We start from the raw sequence: 21627 nt of genomic DNA on the forward strand, positions 1-21627 counted from the left end.
GAGGAATTACGATACTATAACAATGAACATATTTATCATTACCTTCGAATGCAATACATATATCCAGGAATTAGTAATAGAAAAGTTAAGATTAGATAACCATGTTTCTAATGAGGGTTATAAGTTAAAGACAGTTTAGAGGTACTGTAAAGCTGAGTTCCATGGGAGGTTTGTTCTTCGCCTTGATGTGATGTCCTGAATTGGGAAACGATGCAGTTTTTTGAGGGAGCTATTTTTATATTGGTATGCCAAATATTCTATCAGACTAGCGTCTTGGTAATGGGGCCTAAAATTAAAAAAGCAATGCTTGGGGCGGAAGCTGATTTCGCTGCCGACTGTACCTCAGACCAAACAAGTTGTACACAAAGGTTCAGCCCTGGTCTTAAAGTATGTCTTGTCGGTCTTTACTATTACTGTCACGAGGTGTTACCGTTACCTAAGAATACCAGGCGAGATGCACGAATTTCTCTTCAATGATAGTACCATTTGTCATATTCAGAGGTCTAGGTCTTCTTTCGTTATGCAGCTGACTATATTGCGATATCATAAGCGAGAAAGGCAGAACAGACAATCATGTCTAGTTCACGGGTGCGTCATGATACCTTGGGTCGTTAGGATAATCAGAGCCCCACAGAGCTGTATAAAGCCCTCGACCAACCCCGCTCTCAATGCTGTATCAATTGCTCATACATTATTTCCTCCCACTCACAAGGCGAGAGCAGCACTACCAAGATGAACTGGGGTCTTCGTCTCCGCCGCGCCTTCACACTTCAGGTTGGTCACATTCATTATGCACCGCCTGAGCGGAGAACATATATTGACAAAGGCACCACGTATATCAAGATTGAGATAGGCGCTCCTCGCATCGGTGAGTGATACCGCGACTGTAAAAGCCCCCAAATTGACTGGAGATATAGATGGCATGCATCTCACATTTGTATGTCTTGATCCTTGATGCTGGAATGTCTTGTCGCTGAATTTTCTGGGGCACTGGGCAGCCAATCCTTGCGGGTTCACTTGAGACGGAACCTGCATTCACCCCACCACTAAAGGTCAACTCCATATCCGGCTTTGATGAAGCAATCCTTGTCGGAAACAATCTACGCCTCAACGTCTCCGTCGATTTAAAGTAAGCTTCTATTGCCCAGGGGGCGCTGATTTTAGCACCACAAGGAGAGCGTACGAGCTGACCTTCAACCCAGGCTACAGGGCGAGCCAGGCGCAGAGTCTGAGAGAAAGGTTTGACCTGAAAGCCGGCTGTGGAAGGCGCCGAAGATAGCTTTGCTGACAATTCACAAGATGAAACTGCGGTGGAATGGTACTGTCGTTATCGGAGAGCTCGAGCAAATTATGCAGGGCGATCTCGAAGGGAAAGCTGATTTTGGCAACCCTCGTAAGTTCCAAGGCTGTCGTCGCTCAACCGCCCGTGTACACTGCTGATTGTTCGTAGTTGCCAGCTTTCGATTTGACGTAAGGGACATCTGCATCCAAGCTATATGGTTGGTGAGAGCCGACTAATGCCTCAATAGGTCAGTGAGAAAGAACACGTCGGGCTCGGGGATCGAATCTTTGTTGGGCAGGGTCGATTTGTGAAAAAGGAAAAGTCGGGACCCCTCAACTTGATATATCAGGTGAGCGAAGTTTGTACCAGCGTGTTTCCTATCAGCTAGGGCTTAGAACGCCGGTAATACCAGAGCTAGTAGATTGAAGCCTCGCTGGTGAAAAATATATCTATTGGAGCCTGTAGCTGCCTGGTTGTCCGGACTAGCGGGGATGGAGAGAGATCCTCCTCTCCTCCCTCTCCCTCCCATCTTTCTCTCCTTGTTCATACCTAGGTATTTGGATTTTGATGCACTGCTTGGTAATGGTAGGTATCTCCCAAAGCTCGCACTGCCGCTTTGATTCTAATATCTGCTTACGGGGGATGGCTTCCGGGCGCCACATATTGCCCCATAGAGCCCATTCTACTAACCCCTGGGCTTAGTTGACATATGTGAGGGCAAAGGGCTTTTCTTGGTCGCAAGTTGCTATCCGGATTGCTTTTGTGCAAATAGTGCCATGTCCACTCCACGGCCTGAGAGGCTTGGATTATCTACTAGTATGCCCCCTGGTCCCACGGGTTTGTCAATCATTCTAAAGCCATACCTTGTATCAGTTCTGTGATTGAAATAAATGTCCGTCACAGACTAGCTCTCCTCTCTGTACTGGCCGGAGTAAATCAGAATCTTGATCGAACCGGTCTACCTGTCATCAATTATCCTTGCCTATCTTCCTATGGCATGTGGCTCATGGGATGCTGCGTTTTATTTGAGAAGGGAAATGGCTCTTGACAGGAAGTTCAAGCTCCACAGTAGGGTGGCTTTTGGCTAACTGTGGAGGCCTTCAAAGAGACCGAGAACGTGTCCATCTCTAATAACCATCTCCTCAACCTCGACTCGGTAAAACCTGGAGTCTGGAGTTGACCCCAGCCTCACTTCCGACGCAACCCTGGAGCTTTCATCTTCTGGACAGATAGGCCCATATGCCGAAACAATAAACCCAACGTTGAAAACAGAATCACACCAGACCAGTTTGGTAAAGAGCTTACCGGATGGCGTATTGCTCTCATACGTGCCATAGCTCTTGCTTCCCGTGAACCACCGGCTCCAGAGTCGGATGGATTTTATTCTTCCGCCACAGAGACTGCTGACGGAAATCGACGAACTTGACTTGCATTCATAGATTGCAAACTGCATCTGGTAGAGAAAATCAAAATCGTCCAGGTGGATGATTTTACTATAGCTTGCGCGTGGGGCCATGTCTGTGGTCACCTCGACTGTATCTGAGGAAAGCGTATCCAGGCCCTTTGCGGGACACACTCTCCAGCTGATGAAACGATGGGGAGGGGCAATATTCTTTGGCGGATGCGTCTTTTCTTCAAAGAACTCCCATTTTACTGAACTCAGAGAGCAAGTCAATTCCAGGGCCTCACATCGTTGCATCGTGTTCGGGTCTGACAGCATCATCGTCAGTCTCGACGGAGTTCGTGCGGAGAGATAATATAAGATACGGCGATGAAGCTGGGACTGAACCAGGTGAAAACAGCAAGATGAGGCAAGTGAAAATCCCGATAAGCATCCATACGGTACATGATACAGTATCATATCCCACAACTAGCCAATATATTAATACGTCTCTCGTGTTCCACGAACAGGCAAAACGCACCTCGGGGGAAAGACCAAGTTTGAGTGCATTTCAGATCAACGGACTGGTCAGCGCATCCAGGACCAAGTGATCTAGTTCGCCCTTTATAAAGCAAGACCGTCTGTGTGATGTGGGCCATTCGTCTCGGTAACAACATGGGAAGCCTCATCTGGTAGAAAAATCACGTAATACTCCCGAGGCCCTGTTCGAAGGTAGTACGCGAGACCAGCGGGTCCCAAGCCTTTGCCACTCTTTCTTGCTCGTTCCTCCCTCTCAGCCTATCCTAGTGATGGGCTCGAGCTCTAAATTGCCTCGCAAATTCGGTCAGTGCTAGGTGTGGTGCCCCGCCTTTTGGTCGCCCCGAATGTCGCAATCCCGTAGATAGCAAATGTGACTGAGATATACGGTGACATTACCAAGCGATTGAGTCAAATAAGCAGAAACAATATACGCGGAAGCAGAGATTCAGAGACGATCATTCCTGGAAGAAAGGATATCTGGTCTACATATGGCCCAAAAGCGGCAGGCGAAGCCATTACGAGACGCTAAAAAAGCTGCCATTGCTTACCCAGCTCTTTCCAATCACATCATCCTGTCGTCTCGATGCGTATTATGAGGACTCTCCATGGCAACGACTCTTCGAGTCTGCTGCTCTAGGACAGCAGACAGGGGCCTGGGGGTGTTTTGCCGACAGCCGACATCGGTTGGGCCAGCTTCTGATTTCTGGAAGCACGGTCTGTGATAAGATATTGATACTCATACGCAGGGATATGTGGCATACCTTCCTGAAGTCCATTGGCCAAGCCCACCGCACAGGGTAAATACTCCCAGATAGAGACAGACCGCCCAAGGATGGCCACAGTGACTGACGGAAATGCACCCGGCACAGATCACGGCTTCGGCGTAGGAAACCTGTGCGCTCCTGTTGTCTTTGGGTGAGGCAGATTTCTCGATGAGGCCGAAGAGGAACAGCAGTGATCGCGTGTAGACAAAGCCATGTATCGGCATGATTGCGTCGTGGTAGTCCATTGGGGCCTTTGTGAGGTAGGCCTGGACAATCCAAACTAGCCGTAGGGTCGAGCCGGCCTGATAGGCAGGACCTATCGTGGGTGAGAAATGCCGGGGGAACCCATGAAGAAAAAGTGCAATGGCCGGATAAACTCACGAGTGTGCGGAGGGTAGCCATTGGGCAGCCTGTGGACCAATACCAAGGATGTGAGGGAGTGGACAAAACAGGCGACTACCGCCAGGGCGGAGCATTCCAAGTCACTATAGTACAAAACAAGCTCGAGAAAGCCCGACACGATGTGTGCTGGGAGCGCTACAATCGATGAGCCGTAGGCACAAGAAGGTTGGGAGTGGAGTTACCTCTGTGGAATGATCGATAGAGTTTTCCCTTTTCAAAGCAGCGGTGGACAGCAAGTGATGCATAAAGGGTGAGGAGAATTGCATCCGAGTCGTTTGTGTGCGGCCGTGTGATGACTTGAATTGGTGAGTTTCTTATAGATGTTCACCGTGGGCCCTTGACTCACATTTCAGATTGTCTTTGACTTGTTCGATCATGGGGAATATGTTCTGGGCGTCCATGGTTGAAATTCTGAGTCTTCCCGTCGACGGGAACTCTGTCCTACCGGATTCTGTCTACTTATAATAGGTCAATATCCACATGGTTGCATAATTTCTTGATTCTTTCCCATGGCCCTAGAGGGCTGTTCTAGAGACCATGGTGGAGATCATCGCCGCATGGAGTCGCAATGGTGACGTGACCTTACACAAAGCGCACAAGCCCGAGGTGACCTGTCCATGCCCGCTGAATCCCCGAAATCCTGTTGAAAGGGACCAATGACCTCGAGAACAGCTTAGATTTGCGTTGAGTACCAACCGGGCTTCCCGAGCGTGCCTCACCAAGCTCCCAATAAACCAGCACCAGGGCAGTTTCGCAACTTGAGAGATCAAGTTGAAAAGCACTGAGACATCCAGAATTGGGCATGATAGTGGGACACCTAGGTAGGACCGAGGAGCCCTGGAGTGCCCCGGAGTCTTTTACCCCCACTGGGTAAAGTTGAGTGCCATCCCATGGATTATGATGTCGGAAATATAGTTGTTCAACTCGAAAGTTTTGGTATAGGTATAGGACCACACATGGGAGTAGATTTGATGTAGCTTTGGTTTTTCAAACGAACCGCTTCTGAGGTTGATAGCATCAGATGAATATTTGAAGCACTCACCCTAATTCATGTCATCTCTTTGCAGTAAAGTCGAACTCGCCTGTCCACGCCCTCTGTCATGTATTGATCCGCACTCGAAGAGCTCGCCCGACCTATCTTCACGAGGATGAACTAGAGTCAAGCGTTCTCCAGGGCTGCAGTCTCATGTCAGGCTCTGTACCATGGAAGAGGATCCCATCTCGCAAGTACGAACAACGTGCGCGTCTGCCAGGCTTCGCAGCAAATGTTAGCTAGGTGTACCCATCAACCAGAGTTTTGGGTAAGTGCGATAGGATTGAGTAAACCTTGCGAGACTCTTGGTTGTGTATAGTGATATATCAACACACAAAGAGCTTTCTATAAAAGCTTGACTCGCACCCTATAATGGTGAGGTAGGACTCTAATCTTGTGTCATCTGTTCGGAAAATCTGACACTACAGCCAGCGTGTTCCGAGCGTCGGATAATCCGAACATGCAACGTTTGACCATTGAGTGTTTGCCTTGCGAGATCCTGGAGCATATTTTTCTAGAAGCGCGAGAGGTGAATTTGGCCCGTGCCTCGAGGACCATCGCTGCGGCAGTGTCGCAAGAGAGTATTTATGATGTGTTTATGATAAACGCATTCTGGAATGATCCGCAGGACTGTATGCGAAGGCGCCACTTTGATAGAGAATATACCTACGCGAATCTGAGGTTCAGCAAAACCGACTACCACGAAGGCTGGCTGTTCCAACGGAAGCTACGCCCTGGCCGATACCAGCCTTTGAGGATTGAGGACCAAAGTGCACTTCAGAAGAGTGTTATCTCCTGTCAATGGTTCAACATACATCGCTTTCAGCGAATTTTTCCAACCCTCCTCGCCTTGACACTCGAGGCACTGAGGCTGCAAGAGAGATTCCGCATTCCTATGGTCGGAGACCAACCTCGTCAGCCTACTGCGAGCACAAAACTAGCTCCGTATCACGTCGTTGATCATGCCACAACGGATGGCTACCCAAAACGACTACGAATCGTTGACAATTTTGCGATTCAAGCCACTTATCACACCATTGCACACGGGAAGTCCCATATCATTCGCACCACGCGGATATTGGTTTTGCCCGATAGGATTCTACGGGGCCCGTGGGATGCTGACCGAATAAGCCTGCTAGTCAATTTGCGTCGCGCTTTTGGAAAACGATTAGGACCATTTGTTTCTAATGTGGAACGCTCGGTTCAATCAACGATAGCTCCCGTGTTTTGCGACCACGCCTGTTTGCAGGGCATAGATGTCGCTATACGCCAGAACTCTCGAGTTGCGCTTATGTATCTGATGGAGATCAGAGAGGGCTTCCCGTCCAGTTGTACCCATGGGACACAGAAAGTGCCACTCCCAAACCATCTCGTCACAACGGCGATCGAGAATGACACGATTGATCCTGAAATACTTTTCTCCCTCATCCGGGCTCAGATATCTGCCGTTCGGTCGAGGTCTGAGGTGGTAGAGCGGGCAAAATTGGCGAGTCTTCAGAGCAGTCTAGGAGCACGATGGCTGTGGAGCTACCTTCGAGGACAGGCTTCCTGCCTCAGCGGAATCAAAATGTGGAACGCAATTTGCAGATCTCACGTCTCGGCAGATCCTCTACTAGCCAGCGAAACTTGGGTTTGATATCAACGTCTCACCGAGAGGAACGCGACCGTGATCCCAGGTCTTTCCCAGGCCTGTCGTATCGGACCTCCCGATGTATGGCGGCTTCATCTTTCGGCATTAGAGCACAGTCACCAGCCAGCTTATTTGACGATGTCATGTTATTGCCACAGTGCGCATCTGCTCTCTCGCAGACCGCGGTCAGGACAGTGGGGACAATCCCACTGTCTGGTGAAGATATCTAATCTGCGCCCGCCTTTTCGCCAGCATGAGGTCACGGAACATCCAATTGACCTCGCTGGAACAGCGCAGCAGTCGGGATTACTCTGATATGTCCTGCATTGACGTCAAAGGGTTGAGTCATAGGCTTTGTGCGTTATGCCGCTCTCATTCAATCGCTAGGCCCAACACCCCGGCGTGTCTCGGCAAATAGTTCAAATAATCCCTCCTCTGCCGAGTCCACGGGACTGGCGCATTACAAGAACCCTATACACAGCTCCAATGGCCGCCACCAATCGGCCACATGATGGCCTATCTGATGGACCTGGACTTGAGACGAGACATGCTTGATATGAGTTCAATTTCCTATTCCTATGGCCTATATATTTGCAAAGTAAAATTGTCAAAACGCATTCTGTGGTCGTGAGTAGACTGATACGTAGGCACTCTCCCGTGGAACGTTGTTGGCATCTGAGGAGTGCAACCTCTGCGCGGACAGCGGTCTATCCGGTGACTGGACCATTGATTGCTTCCTCTGACGTGCCCATAGGAATATCATCAAGAATAGGATGGCTCCGCCGGCTACCCCCCCTGTTATAGCCCCGATACTAGCATGACTAACGGACCTGGAAGACGCCGAGCCATCTGAGCTCGAATTTGGACCTGCATCCTTTGCCGTGGAAGGGGTATTGACGGTGCATGCAGAATAGATCTGAGGCTTTGTCGAGAAAGTGGTTTCTACCCCGCTTGTGGGTGGTAGCGTCGTCGGTGTCAAACTTATCGAAACGTCTACCGAGGATGATTCAATGCTATGGATGTCATTTAGTAAATTAATCAATCGAGAAAACTTGCCCGGACCTTTATGCTCATCCCGCGAGGGGTGAGGGTGCTGGTGTGACGCACTTCTGGAAATCCCCGGCCAGGGTGTGGGAAAAGAGGAGTCTTGTACTCGTTGACGACAGCCGTTCGACGGAGGTTGGGAGATGCTTTTCGGTGGTCACACCTCCAAGCTGTGTAGAAACACTGTCTATGACTGGGATTGGAGGCGAGGAGGGTGCGGAGATGATTGCCCTGGTGTAGGTATCCGTCGGTAGACAACTTGTCCTGTCGCAGGTCGCTGATGGAAGAGTCTTTGTTTCCATTCCGATGTATCCGTCGTCCAGCCGTGGAGTACCCTTTTGGATCGATCTATATTTGTCAAAGTGTTCAGGGCGGGTTGATGCGCTCGACGCAACTTCGCTGGATCCGACTGTAAGCCTAGAATCGGCATGAGATAAGGAGTCTGTGCTGGCTCTGACGGTGTCGAGCCCTAAATTCCCAGTCAACGAAGGCTCTTGTAAAATGGACGTGGGAGTTGCCACTGTCCAGAACGGAGTTGTGGATGATTTTAGCCTACTAGGAGCAGCGCCCACGTTTGGGACTGCTGATGTAGTGTGATCGGGGCACTCCTCTGTAGAACGTGAGATGGATCTCATGGCACTGGAAGTCATATCTTTGGCATTTCCTTCTAGCAAGTGAGAATCAGTAAGAAGTCGGGATGTCCAGACGGTTTGGTCTTTTTTCGGATAGTTATCTTGCGACGTATTGAGAGTGTTTCTCAAGAAACAGCATATCGAGAGGTTTTGAACTCGATCAGAAAATAGGAGACTCCCACCCTTGATTCCTGGCACTGGGGTAATAGTGAGATCCTGAGGTATAGGGGGTAGCCGCGACTGAGTAGGCCTCATGTCACATAGACCAGAGCTCTGACTGTTTGAAGTCGACACCTCACTGTTCCCTAATGAGTGCATGGAAATTTGAGGCGTTTGTAGTGGCTTTCCAGTATACATTATAGTGTACTCAAGAGATGTGTTCTTCGCCGTTTGTGTCGACACGGAACCTCGAGGGGATAACATACTGTGCTCCTTATTCTGGGAACACCGTGGATAATCTACAGCAACTTGAGCCACTCGTCCCCATTTCTGCCTACACCCTAGCCATTTTCAGATCTGACAGGGGCAAGACAAGCATACCTTACGTCAGCCAATACAGTACCCGTGGACCCGTGGATAGACCAGTTGACGGGACAGTCTCGCTACATGCACGAGCACTTCTCATCCATGCCTACCTTATCAATGGGAACGAAAAGCGACTTTAGATACTGGAAGCCCTGCTACTGGAGCCCGTTCATAGGATGGTCTACCGTAAGATCAGTAATAACTGTGTAGAGATAGAGAGTTATCCGACCGTGATTCTTTGCTAAATCACCGCCTATTCGGGGAAATCAGCAAAAGTTATCGGGAAATAAACAGGAGTCACCTGCCACAAAAATCTTCCTTTTGAAGTAGGACATACCTCGCGAGCTCTATGTTGTAGGAGCTAGAAGTCAAAGGACCTCATCATCCATCGCAGTTGCCTTTGGCCATGCAATATGTCGAGCATCCTTGAAATTGCCCGCCGTATGGTCAGCTAATCAACTGCGACAATGCTCGTTTTCGTGCGCTCATTTGAAGTATAGATCGCAGCAGTCCTATATAGAGACTAGTGAGCCTTGATTCGTCGTATCTAAGTTTGAAGCCATTGTTTATCACAGAAGACTGCTATTATGTGGTTCCAAATTGCGAGTCCACTGAACGTCGCATCATACACTTACGTGATCCCTTGAGGCTTAGGGTCTCATCTGAATTTGAAACCCCGTCGGGCAGGGTTCTTCCTTTGGCGCATTATGGTGCCCTAAGATATCCCAGTCCTCAGTCGGTATTGGCTCGGCCAGACTTCCTGCTGTTGGGAGGTCGGACGACCCGTTGACTAGACAGTGCTCTCTCTCTCTCATTTTTCTTTTCTCTGATGGGTCCTTTTGCTTTGACGGAGAGAATTCACTATCTTTATTCTCCCCTTCTCTCTTAGTTTCCATGAAGCATGACGTTTGTTCTACGTTGTTGTGCTCGCCCTATTATCAGTATCCGTGGCTGGAGCTTGTTCCTCTACGGAACTAGGGAACACGCAAGAGCCTCTGGAATGAAGAGCAGCTCAGGCGGATCTTGTGGCATAACACGACCATCACTCACAATAATCAACTCACATTTTCACACTGAGATGCCATCGGTTCATTATTGAGACGCTGTCAGTCATATAATTGTGTTATCACTTCCTCTCTCTATTTCGTAGACTTGGGAATCGATCAATAACGGTAGAAAGCCATCATCGAGCATTTCTGATTGGCCCACAAAACTCCTGGCTAAGCCATGGCAGAAGAAATAAAGATTGTAGATGCAGGGAGTAATCGATGATAGCTTAGCTGAAGTTGTCTCATTGACTCATCAGTTTCAACCACTGCACATTGTTAACCTGTTGACACCCATCACAGCTGGGCGACTTTGCGAATATTAACAACAAGCTGATCTACAAAGAAGCATAAATCGGTTCGACCCAGTAGACTCTGGCGGGTGGATCAGACCGACCGGGGAAAAGAAAGAAGAGAGTGAGGGAGAATGTAGCCAGGAAAATTATCAGACCTGTCAATCAATACCTAGGTATCAGCCCGAAATGTCTCATCGTCTCGTGATATACACATCATCAGATCACATCTGCAGCTTGGGCGAGTTGAGCATGGTGAGAACATTCGACTAACTTTGCCGAGATATAAAGCAGGTCTCCTGACGTTTCGGTCTTGGTCAGCTACTCGACTTTGGTACAGGAGCTTCGCTTGGTCGACCACTTCCACCATTTCTTGACTTGGGGAGTGACGGTATATCGCCACTATGGTCCACTCAACCGTTGTGCTGCTTGGCCTTCTCAGGGACGAAATCCAGCGCGAAACAGTTCCCTCGTTGGTGGAGCAGTCAGCCGCGTTTGATGGATTGAGAGGCAAGCGCTCCTTTCGTGTAGTAGGCGGCTTTTTTCATCTCCTGCAATGGTGGTGTATAATGGTTTCCTATGAAGGATATCTCATCGGAGATCCTGTTATGACGCCATTGCATGATTACTTGGCCGCGTATTGTTTGGATGGCAGAATTTATGGACATGTCGAGCCGGTCGCCGAAGTCTTCTTTTCCGAGGACGGGAGAGGTTATACCTGGGGATCGTGGACGTGGGAAACCCGAATCTGTTTTCTCAATCCCTCCAGATATCGTCTCAAGTGGGACGATGCTGTCCACGCCGAGAATACCGCAGAATACGCTGGCGCCATTGAACGGCTTTTTGCAAGAGCGGAAACGGATTGAGATACATATGGAGGCGTCTCATCAGCACACCAGCATGTGTCAAAAGGCGCAGTGAGAACTGTTGAGTGGACCGCTGGCTGGGAAAGCTGGTCTGGCGAACTGATCTCGCCATCCCTCTCTTCCCCTCTCTTCCCGTTCGATTTTACCTTTACGGCCTAAACAAACAGTTCTGCGGCAATTTCTTACTTTTTGGGGGATCAGGTCGTCAAATGACCGCCCAAGCGAGATAACTGTCCCCTCTCTCTCCCTCCCTGTGTCGCCATCTTCCCCGCGCGATGAACATGTTGAGTGATAATTGGTATAATGTGGCCATAATTCAGAACACTCTGTGCATGGTGATCTGTTAGAGATCGTGGGGTCAGTCATGTGATGGTGGGCTTCTAGTAGATAGATCTCTCTTTCTATTTTTCTCTCTCTTTCTCTTTCTCTCTCTCTCTCTCTCTCTCTCTCTCCTCTCCACGCATCATACTATCTCTGTTCACGTGCATATTGCTCTATCTAGACCGTATTCCCCATTTGATCAAACTTTATATGACGATGACAATATGAGCTCTATCTAATAAGCCCTGGCTTGATTCACTCAAAGTATTCATCATCAATTGATCAATCGTCTCTAAATATGTCAACAATTGTTGAGCAAATAAGGTATTGCTTTAGCAGTGGTCGGAGGATCCGACAGAGGATACCATTGTTGAAGTGGCCCGTGGTGTAGTTCCATTGGTGAAGAAGCTGTCAGAGCTTGGACCGCTACCTACATCCTGCAAAACCAGAGATATCAATTTCTACGAGGGGGCCGGCTCTAAGCTTCACAGATATGGAAGTACTCATATAGGCATGTGCTTTGGGAGCTCCACCAAGACTACTGGAGATAGGCAGCATGGATGTTGTACAGCTATACAGAACACCTTGTGCCTGAGCAAAGCCTACAGCTTCGGGCTATTGGAGGACCTTGTCAACAATACGTAAAATACATATGATCGGACCAGGACCGGGGACCCGTCGAGAATGAGCCACAGGCATAATTTGAGTACGTCTGACTAAGATGTCCGTGATAGTCAAATATCAAGAACTCTGTTGTTTTCAGATTATATGACTCATTACAGGTCTTCTTACAATGTATCATTACGTTCTTTCTTTTTTTTTAGTAGACTTTAGAATAGATACGTGACGGAAGAAAGTCATCATTGATTGGTTATGATCCGTCAAGTAAAAAGCGTGTTGTCTAAGCCGTGAACCGAGAATTAGGAGTGGGGATACATCCGCTGATAACAACGCAATGGTGAAAAGGCAGCACAAGCAGCACAAGTGAGGGCGTCAGTCCAAACGCATAGTAAAGGCGATAAATTACAACCTGGTATCTCAACGACAGACTTCACGAACCTTTCTTTGCATCCCCACATTGGAATCCGTTGCCGTTGAGATCTAGCCCTTTCGATAGTTCTAGGAGGTTCCAAATGTCAATACTCATGATCCGTATAAATTTAGCTTGTGTCCGAGATTTCTGAACCGACCCTGATATGACTTTTGGGGTCTTTGAGAACAATCCGGAGTAACAATCCTTATCAAGGGCTATAGGCAAGAAACAGGATAGCACGAAACCGTTGCTGTTGAGTTATAAACATGTCACATCGCTTTACCTACATCTTTTGAATTGCTTCAAACTTGTGTGACTGGCACACTAGCGACGAAACGGGGTAATTATGTTCGGAGGCGGACGAAATTGCAGCGGGTGATGATCCATGTCTACCCAACCTGTAGACCAACCCCAATTTGACACACACCGAGTTCGTATGTCAACAAAAGAATTGAAAGATAAATAGCATGCCAGATTTGTCAACCTCAGCCCCCCCCATACGATTGAACAGCCATTTTCAGCCATGCTTCGATCGGAGCGATATAAAGCCCCGGGCGGGTCCAGGGAAATGGCGATTTGTGCGGATGGATACCGACTTGCAAAGAAGGGTTCGAACGCACAGCAAGAGATTCATTCTCAATCCATTCAGAGCCTTCGCATTGTACCGGAACTCCGCGGGTCGACCTTTCGGTGTGTTTCCAAAGGATGTACATCGACAGGTTGAGCTAGACATTGAGGCATATTGTGATGGAGTGAAGCGGAGAGATCTTCTGCTACTGACCCATGCACGACGCCACCTCATCAAGATTTCGTACAGATTTTGGCACATCTTATCATCGCAAGTGATACGCATGGTATTCTATGATCCCAGGTGTGTCTTTATGAGTGAGTTGAAGGAGTTGACTGTTAGAGTGGCGCGAGACCATATCTGCCGAGAAGAACCCCCTCCCCGGTGTCCCAACACAAGGCGAAGATTGATGAAGTGTTGGAAGCGCTGTGAGTTTGGATCAATGCTGGATGAAGAGCTCCGCCATAGCTGGGCCGTTGGCCAGATGTGGGAATATCCGCCTCCCAACACATGGTATAGTTACGAGCAGCAGTATCGTAGCGACCTAGCTAGTATGCCGAAATGTAACTGTAGACTATGAAGAGTAAGATGTCGTAGGGCATTCCCGATGTCTAAATATCGGCATTTCTATCCCGTCAGGTGATATATCGGTTCAAGTCTTGTTGAAGCCCGGGCATGGCTGCCAAATCACTCGGGGGCCCGGGGCCGATAGAACTGAGATAGTATGTAAGAAGCAGTATATATAGGTGGGAAAAGATTTGGGGACGTATCTAAATAGGACCAATCTAGATTAGGTTCTGCCTTGACCCTCTACCCTCAGCTCTGTCACTATATATATTGACCAAGAACCTCGGGACTATAAGTGTGCCCAGTGCTGAGATCACATCAAGAGATTTAAAAGTCCATGTGGTGCTCTGCGGTTTTTCCACAAGACGGGAATGGCAAACCCGCAAGCACAGCAGTCACGATTTTGTTGAATGTTTTTTTAAAAATCAGAAGCATAGTGTCCGAGGTTGCTTGATATATCACATTGCCCGATACAAATCGCTCCAGATTTGCTCCAACCAACTTAATCCCCTCTTATACTCTCACCTGTCAATCTCGTTCGCTCGCTGAAAGTTAGGCTTTCCAAGGTTGCTGTTGATCATCCTGTTCATAACATTATCGACACGCATCATGAAGCAGATTGTGCTGCACGCGCTGCACTGGTTGAGCCGTATAAGTTGGCTTTTCTCTCCAAAGCCCGAGGAACGAAGAGATGGGTCTACAAAGACGGCTAGAGGGAAGTCTCCAGCTCGACCAAGACCCCTCAGCCGCCCAGCCCCTTTGCCAACCAATGCATCTATCTGCACGCCGGGGCAAGAGACCAGAAGTGTTCAATGCGAGGCTTCTGGTTCCTTTCCGATACCTGAACACATTGCACGTGCCAAGTTAACATTCCCATCCGACGTCGCCAGCGAAACAAGACCCAAGGTCATCACTGACCAGACTCCCCTGCTACCCACGAAGGCCATCAGGTCCTCACAGCGTGACGCTGTTGCACCGTGTCCCATCTTACAAGCGATTGGTGGCCGACAGGTCCCGCAGTTGGCATTGGGTGGCTGCGGCGCATTTGGCGGGCGGTTCGCCCCTGAGGCTATTATAGGATTCCTGGACGAACTGACATCATGCTTCGAGGCGACAGTCTCTGACCCCGCATTCTGGTCCGAACATGACAGGTTCCACCATGTCCCGACCTCACTTCAAATAGCTCGAAACCTAACAACCCTGGCCGGCGGTGCTACCATCTGGCTGAAGCGCGAGGACGAAAACGAATTTGGCTCCCATAAAGCCCGCAACATCACCGGCCAGGTCCTTCTCGCCAAACGCATGGGCCGCCAGGAAGTCGTCACTGATTGTGCCTCCGCAAAGCACGGCGCTTTCACGGCGGTCATGTGCGCCCGCCTTGGCTTGCGCTGCGTCGTGGTCATGGGGACGGATGACGCCGATGCCCAGCATGCGGACGTGGTCAAAATCCAATTACTCGGAGCTAAAGTCTTGACCACTCGCACGCCCTCGGGTATGGGTAGTCTGCGCGCGGCCATCGCCGAGGCCCTGCGTTATGCCATTTGTAACCATGACTCAACCTACTACCTCATGGGTAGTCCGGTGGGACCAAGCCCCCTGCCCACCATCACCCGCACCTTCCAATCCCTCTTGGGGATGGAAGTCGGGGCCCAGCTCCAGGACGTTGGTGTTCATCCGGACGCGCTTGTTATCGCCATCGGCAGCGGCAGCGGTGCTGTGGGGCTGTTCCAACCATTCTTACAGGACGACTCGGTGCGTCTGGTGGGGGTGGAAGCTGCCGGGGCTGCGGCCCTGACCAACGGTGAGCTGGGAGTGCTCCATGGTGCACGCACCTTGTTACTTCAGAGCCAGGAGGGTCAGATTCTTGACTCGCATTCTATTTCACCCGATATGAATATGTCGACTGTAGGCCCAGAGGTGGCCAACTGGAAACATGCTGGCCGGATAGAAGTTTCCACGGCTACTGATGAGGACGCCATCAAGGGACTCGAGATATTAAGTCTCGAGAACATCTCCGCCGGGCTGGATTGTAGCCATGCAGTGAACCAGACCATTGGTCTCGCGAAAGCACTTGGACCGGGTAAAAACGTGGTTTTGGTGGTCACTGGTCGCGACAACATTGCCATACGCGGAGTACATGCTTAGTGGTGGGTGACCTGTGAGTTGCGAGTATTCGATACCTTAGTATATCTTTCCTCTGTTTCTCCTCTCTTCAATCGCCTAGTCTGTTATCCGTGGGATTGTTGAGGTTCTTGTCCTTTGTTTTGGATTGACCCAGAAGTTGCTAGCTTCTTCACGCCATAATTTATAAGCATAGGGATGGGGTTTTATATCAATATTCTAGAAATACGGGTGTGGCTGCTGTTAATTCGATGTTACAAAGAACCGTATACCCAGGCAGTGAGTCCTGTATATATATCGGTATCAAAGACTCGCAATCTACATTCATTGCTCAAAGCAGAGCCCAGGGAGAGATATGTTCTATCATATCAGATGAGGCTCTAGATAGGACAGCTGTCTGGTGACTATCCGCCGGTCTCTCAATGGATGTGCTGCGTGGATCTCGACAGAGATCCCTGACTGTCGAGATCCCTGAATGGTCTGCACCTACTATTCGGTCCATATTGAATGACCAGCGTTACCTCAGGCCGGCGAACGGGAAGAGAGGCCGCCGTTTTAGCTTCCCTGCTAGATTTGCCGTGATTGACTCGGAGGAGAGGGAGTATCTCGAGGTACATAGTGTGCCATAAGTCCTTACCCACTTGCTTTTGTACACCAAAAATCACCATTTTTGAGCATTGTATGTTTTGTAACCTATTAGGTAATGACCTATGTTATACCTAGGTAGCATTTAATAAAACATAAACATTAGATAAACGGAATACTTATTTCCGAATGATCCAGTATGTGTGGTTGTTAAAAGGTGGTGGTGGATGGTTGAAGTATCGAAATTGGTTGAGATGTTGATTATATATATAGGCGCCCATAGTAAACTCGCTGTCTAGGTCTTTTCCCTTGGGTTTAAAAATCCACAAGTCTTCAATAAAAGTGTTTTTGACATAATTTGTGTAGAACATATAATTATTTGGCAATTATGTTCTACTTTAAAATTTTTAAAAAATATGTTGTCATATAATTTCAAGAAGATTAGAGGGTTTAAAGTTGGTCAGTTTTGGTGGGAAAATGGCCGGTGGGTAAGGAATTGTAGATTTTGGGGATATCAGATCAAGGGTGAGCCAAAGCGCCGTTGTACCGTAGAATCTCTCTTTATAATATATAGATAGCATAATGTGCAGATTAAGATGTGGCCAGTAGTAAATTCGATAGGTATAGAATTCTTGATCATAGCCCCATTGTAGAATTAGAAAGCTCCGGGTAGCCTCCCCTCCGTAGCCTGCAGTTGGTTATGACCCGCGGACATGTTTTCTACCAACTCAATCCTTCCCATCGCAAATCCAGGATCCTTGAAAGGAAGCCCGAGGCTCTGCTGGCGAGAGGGCCTTGGAGAAAATCAGCGCAGTTCAGAACCTGTTAAGCCCTTAGCACCCAGGTGTGCTCACCACTAGGCCCAAAGGCATAACATGATGAAACATCCTGTTCCGTCATCCCTGGATCGCTATATACCACAACATACTACACCGTAACAGAACCACCGGAGCATTACCGAGGAGTCAAAGACTAGGTGTACAACGCTACTCCAACCACTCCGCTAGTCTTCGATGGCTTGAGGTATCCGGCTGCTCTTTACGCGGATGAGGGGCGCGTCTCGCCGCACTCCTCCAATTTTCGTCACATAAGGGGATATAGAATCGATCATTTGTATCTATGGAGTCGATTCAAAACCCGGCCTTTCCACATGTATCGATTTCGATAAAAGAAGAGAAGAAGATTTAAGAGAGCAGGAAAGTAGGGCCGCTTGGGTTGAACTGTCCACACAGAGCCTTTGGTCGAACGAAATGATCGGTAATCAGATTGCCTACGATACCCCGTTTCAGTGGATATTTGCTTATCGAGCTCCCCCCCATGGGTACGATCAAAAGCCAATTCCTGGCGCCTTGCGTATACCAAACCAAGTGAACTCGCAGGTATTGTGAGGTTTCCATTTTGCAGCAGGCGAGCGAAGGTATGGATCTCATGTTGGTTGCGCTGGATGGCCACCTTCCTCTCGGCTAAGAGTGTGGGGCAGAAGTTTTTGAGATATATAAAGGGTCGGCAGCGACAACGCTGTCCCTGTATCATGTCTTCTTTTCATTGTGTTCCAAATATGTCCCATCCTGCCATTTTTCCCTCGCAGATCCAGGTGGCGATCGGGGTCCCGCCACCCAAGATCGAAACGCGAGCCATTGCAACCGCCAAGCTGAAAGCCCCAACAAGGCATCCGAATTGGTATCCGGCCAAAGTCTACCAGTTCAGCTCGCGGCGCTCGACGCGCGAGACGGAGGCCCCAGCAATTGCAAGCAGTCCCTCAATGCCAGAACGAATCTGTTCCTGTGGAATCATCAAAACACCTGGCTGCCGCTCGATCGCCTTCAAATCAGTATCTTGCGGCCCGACCCTTCCTCCCAACTGCTATTCCCGAGACATTCCCGTTTCAAACAACACCATACTCCATTCACAGACGAGGAAGACGACTGCATGTGGAACCCCAGATATGTTCCAAATGGATGAGCTCGACATACCGGCGTCTCGCGACTCTCAGTTTCGCTCACCTATAATTATTGATACGGGGTTGGAGCCAGGGAGCCAAGCACGAGAGCCAAGCATGAGCATCCGGAAAGCCATCAAGGTGCGGCGAATGGCAATATAGGCCCCGCGCCAGTCCCTCCCCTCGAAGGATACGCTTGAGGTCTCCCGTTGATATACCCTCCTTTGCTCGATCCGGCGAGCATGAATTTCTAATTCTCTCAAAAAAGTAGATTTCAAACAATTGAAAATATCGCAGGGGAACGAAAACATCGCATATGCTCTCATAATCAGAGACTAATAGTATGGAAGTCTGCCGACTGGTCTAATGTCGGGGCGCTGCTTATACGAAATAGTTACGGAATCAGAAACATAAACATTACGAGAGTCAGATAGGCCACTTTGAGACAGAGAGACGTCTCTGCATCGCGAATGATCCATAGAATAGCAGCAATGGAGTGGAGAGTGTTCATATAAAACAGACCCGACATTGAGTGAGTTGAGATTATGTTCGTACGACGCGAAGGATTACAGTATGAATTCCCGGGAGAGACTGCCAATTTATCCTTGCCTGCTGGAAGCTGCGATAGGAATGATTCTCTCCTGGCGAACAATCTCTAGGAACTTTCAGTACACTATTATGAACTGCATAGCAAGTATAATTTGGTCCAAGATCTACTTCCGAGGTTCTCCGTCTCAATATGAACGAGGAACGGCAGATGGTCGCTGATTGAAGAGCAAGCAAGCTTGGATCTCTATGCTACTGAACAAGCCAAAGATATGAGGGTGCTGAAAAAGCGGTCATGAGCCAGTCTCAAAAACTTAAATATAGAATTTGGACACGATTTGGTCTCCCGGACTGTATGGAAAAGAACGAGGGATCAGCAACAACTAGACTTTGTTTTCGTCCGACGGTTTTACTTTTGGACGAGGACAGAAATGGCAAGGCTCACGTGCGGTCAGTTCGGCGTGCATCATGTCCGTAGGATGCCCAAGCCCTTCGTTGGTACCTGCATTCTGACCAGACTTGGTAATAGCTCTCATCCACCCAGAGCGGGCCATACGTTGCAGATAATGAAGGCGAACAAATCCGTGACCCTTACTATATATTGTTCCGAAAGCACATGTGGAGGCAATCCCATTTCACCTAAAGCAGACCCGCCGCGTCATTCCAAGAAATGCTCCAGGGCCGTGCTATAAATACATCCTCCTGTATTTGGACCCACCCGACTGCATAGTAAAAGAGGGCCATTGTGCTGATGTAGAGAGACCACCGATGAGCCCCGCGGGAAGGTCGCAGAGCCCAATCTATGGATGTCGTAGACCTGTCTACGCAATTTGGACCATTACTGCGATCAGTTGATGTGTGGGAGTCTGGTGATTCAGAAGTCTGTATGCACCAAGTAGCCGACGAAGGAGGGGCCGTAGTGGACTCCGGAGACTGGCAGACAACGCTCGATACATATGCCTGGAAGCCGCTTCCTCCAGTGCCTCTCAATCTCAAGGACAATGTGCCCCGGACCCCCAGAGCCCTGGAGACGCCTCCGGTGAATTTCCTCCCGCAACACTCATCGTCGCTGTGGGACAGAACCGGAGGATCTGATATGGATTCTCTATGCCCGGTGCGGGCCGACCACGCCATAGAACTAGACCCTAACCTTGACCCTAAAAACAAACCACTACCGCTAGAGCCATCCGACAGTAGCATGCAACATCAGCCCCCATCGGGACCAGAAAACGAGAAAAGTGGCGATGAAGAGCCCAGAGCTCTGCGTCTCTCACCCTTTCCTACCGGCGGCACAGATCTCAGTTGCTTGATAGTTGGCTTGACAGCTGAACAAGGACAACTCCCTGTCTGCTTGCCAGACAGAGTGGAAAGTGTGAAGCCTGAGCGTAGATTGCAGATGAAGCAGAAGGTGCGTCGTGGTGCGTCCCACGTTGATCCTTCAACGGAAATGTCTCCCCCCACGTATATCAAATGGCAATCTCAACCGAGGTCTGCTAATGAGGGCCGGAGTCTGTCTCCTCTGTTCAAAAATCGAAGGGCTCCAAAGTACGTGGATCCAGACCAGGGGTCACTGCTCCAGTCCCCGGCAAGGAAAGCCTCATGTATTGACCAGAGTCGTGCGGTTGAAAATCCCCGGGTCTGCTATCCACAGAGCCCGTTCGAACCTGAGCAGCGGTACGGGGACACTCTCTTGGCAACCTTCTTCGGGTTTGACCTAATGGGCCAAATCCAGCCCCTGAGCGGCGATAGGCTACATCGGGTACGACACCTGCTGACTACCCAGCTCCATCCGGACCTAATGGTCGCCGATGTGAGATATCCAATTCTTTCATGCGTTTGGTTAAGAAACTTTATTGTTGAATCCCCCCATAGGCTAGAGTTTGATCGAGGGCGACTTCGTGGACTGAGATTAGAGGACCAGTCCAGCCAAAACATCCACCGTGGGTTCGGCCGTCTGTGGGACTTTTTGAATGCCTGCGGCCCAACTCCCGACCATGAGCCAGGCAGAGCACGCCAGGGGAAGGCAAAGAGCAAGAAGAATCAGATCCTGTGGTTCCAGGTAAGCAGATAATATCCTTTCAGTTCACCCCAGGCGTTTCTTTACAACCTGAACTTCTACCGCTTGAGGAGGTCTTTGGCTGAATTAGATGACGTGGTGAAGTACCGGGACATCCGAGCCGCCGAAACAGAAGATATGCTCCAAATTTGGACCACGTTAAAATCGCTACTCTTACGACACTCTGGCGATAGACAGGCCCAAAGCCGGCGACAGGGACATTTACCCGGTATAGTCTTTCCATTCACGATCCTGTCACAACCATATCCTAATAGTACGCAGGCAGGAACGTTGTCGAATTTATGAAATCTGGACTAGGTAACATGCAGAGATATTTGACTGGGGCCGATGGTGCGTGGGACCGGCTTTGGGACGGGTCGAACATGGACGGGTTTTTTGAATCAGCTTGCATAGAATGGCAGGATCGGTGAAGATTGACGCGGCGTATTTGTA

General features: G+C 49.3%; 8 protein-coding genes across 8 annotated transcripts; 6 read left to right on the forward strand and 2 right to left on the reverse strand.

Moving 5' to 3' along the window:
* Window positions 1–732: 732 nt before the first annotated feature.
* N7506_005701 (uncharacterized protein) lies at window positions 733–1670 on the forward strand (the record flags this gene model as incomplete). The annotated part of the gene is made up of 7 exons (XM_056954994.1): window positions 733–868; window positions 918–937; window positions 999–1129; window positions 1203–1239; window positions 1300–1393; window positions 1451–1470; window positions 1530–1670. 7 exons carry the CDS (start codon window positions 733–735, stop codon window positions 1668–1670), a joined length of 579 nt encoding a protein of 192 aa, XP_056811971.1.
* A 696-nt stretch (window positions 1671–2366) lies between these two features.
* N7506_005702 (uncharacterized protein) lies at window positions 2367–3005 on the reverse strand (the record flags this gene model as incomplete). Its single annotated transcript, XM_056954995.1, has 1 exon — window positions 2367–3005. One exon carries the CDS (start codon window positions 3003–3005, stop codon window positions 2367–2369), a length of 639 nt encoding a protein of 212 aa, XP_056811972.1.
* A 760-nt stretch (window positions 3006–3765) lies between these two features.
* N7506_005703 (uncharacterized protein) lies at window positions 3766–4770 on the reverse strand (the record flags this gene model as incomplete). The annotated part of the gene is made up of 5 exons (XM_056954996.1): window positions 3766–3919; window positions 3965–4283; window positions 4349–4504; window positions 4552–4665; window positions 4716–4770. The coding sequence occupies 5 exons, from the start codon at window positions 4768–4770 to the stop codon at window positions 3766–3768; spliced, it is 798 nt and encodes a 265-aa protein (XP_056811973.1).
* Window positions 4771–5862: 1092 nt separating this feature from the next.
* On the forward strand, window positions 5863–7038 carry N7506_005704 (uncharacterized protein; the record flags this gene model as incomplete). The annotated part of the gene is made up of 1 exon (XM_056954997.1): window positions 5863–7038. One exon carries the CDS (start codon window positions 5863–5865, stop codon window positions 7036–7038), a length of 1176 nt encoding a protein of 391 aa, XP_056811974.1.
* A 3938-nt stretch (window positions 7039–10976) lies between these two features.
* On the forward strand, window positions 10977–11438 carry N7506_005705 (uncharacterized protein; the record flags this gene model as incomplete). The annotated part of the gene is made up of 1 exon (XM_056954998.1): window positions 10977–11438. One exon carries the CDS (start codon window positions 10977–10979, stop codon window positions 11436–11438), a length of 462 nt encoding a protein of 153 aa, XP_056811975.1.
* A 3098-nt stretch (window positions 11439–14536) lies between these two features.
* Window positions 14537–16072, forward strand: N7506_005706 (uncharacterized protein; the record flags this gene model as incomplete). The annotated part of the gene is made up of 1 exon (XM_056954999.1): window positions 14537–16072. The coding sequence occupies one exon, from the start codon at window positions 14537–14539 to the stop codon at window positions 16070–16072; it is 1536 nt and encodes a 511-aa protein (XP_056811976.1).
* Window positions 16073–18191: 2119 nt separating this feature from the next.
* On the forward strand, window positions 18192–18734 carry N7506_005707 (uncharacterized protein; the record flags this gene model as incomplete). The annotated part of the gene is made up of 1 exon (XM_056955000.1): window positions 18192–18734. One exon carries the CDS (start codon window positions 18192–18194, stop codon window positions 18732–18734), a length of 543 nt encoding a protein of 180 aa, XP_056811977.1.
* Window positions 18735–19920: 1186 nt separating this feature from the next.
* Window positions 19921–21189, forward strand: N7506_005708 (uncharacterized protein; the record flags this gene model as incomplete). Its single annotated transcript, XM_056955001.1, has 1 exon — window positions 19921–21189. The coding sequence occupies one exon, from the start codon at window positions 19921–19923 to the stop codon at window positions 21187–21189; it is 1269 nt and encodes a 422-aa protein (XP_056811978.1).
* Between the last annotated feature and the right edge of the window lie 438 nt (window positions 21190–21627).

The sequence above is a fragment of the Penicillium brevicompactum genome (assembly GCF_028827555.1).
Source record: "Penicillium brevicompactum strain IBT 35665 chromosome Unknown utg000004l_segment0_segment0, whole genome shotgun sequence".
In the NCBI taxonomy this organism is placed as follows: domain Eukaryota; kingdom Fungi; phylum Ascomycota; class Eurotiomycetes; order Eurotiales; family Aspergillaceae; genus Penicillium; species Penicillium brevicompactum.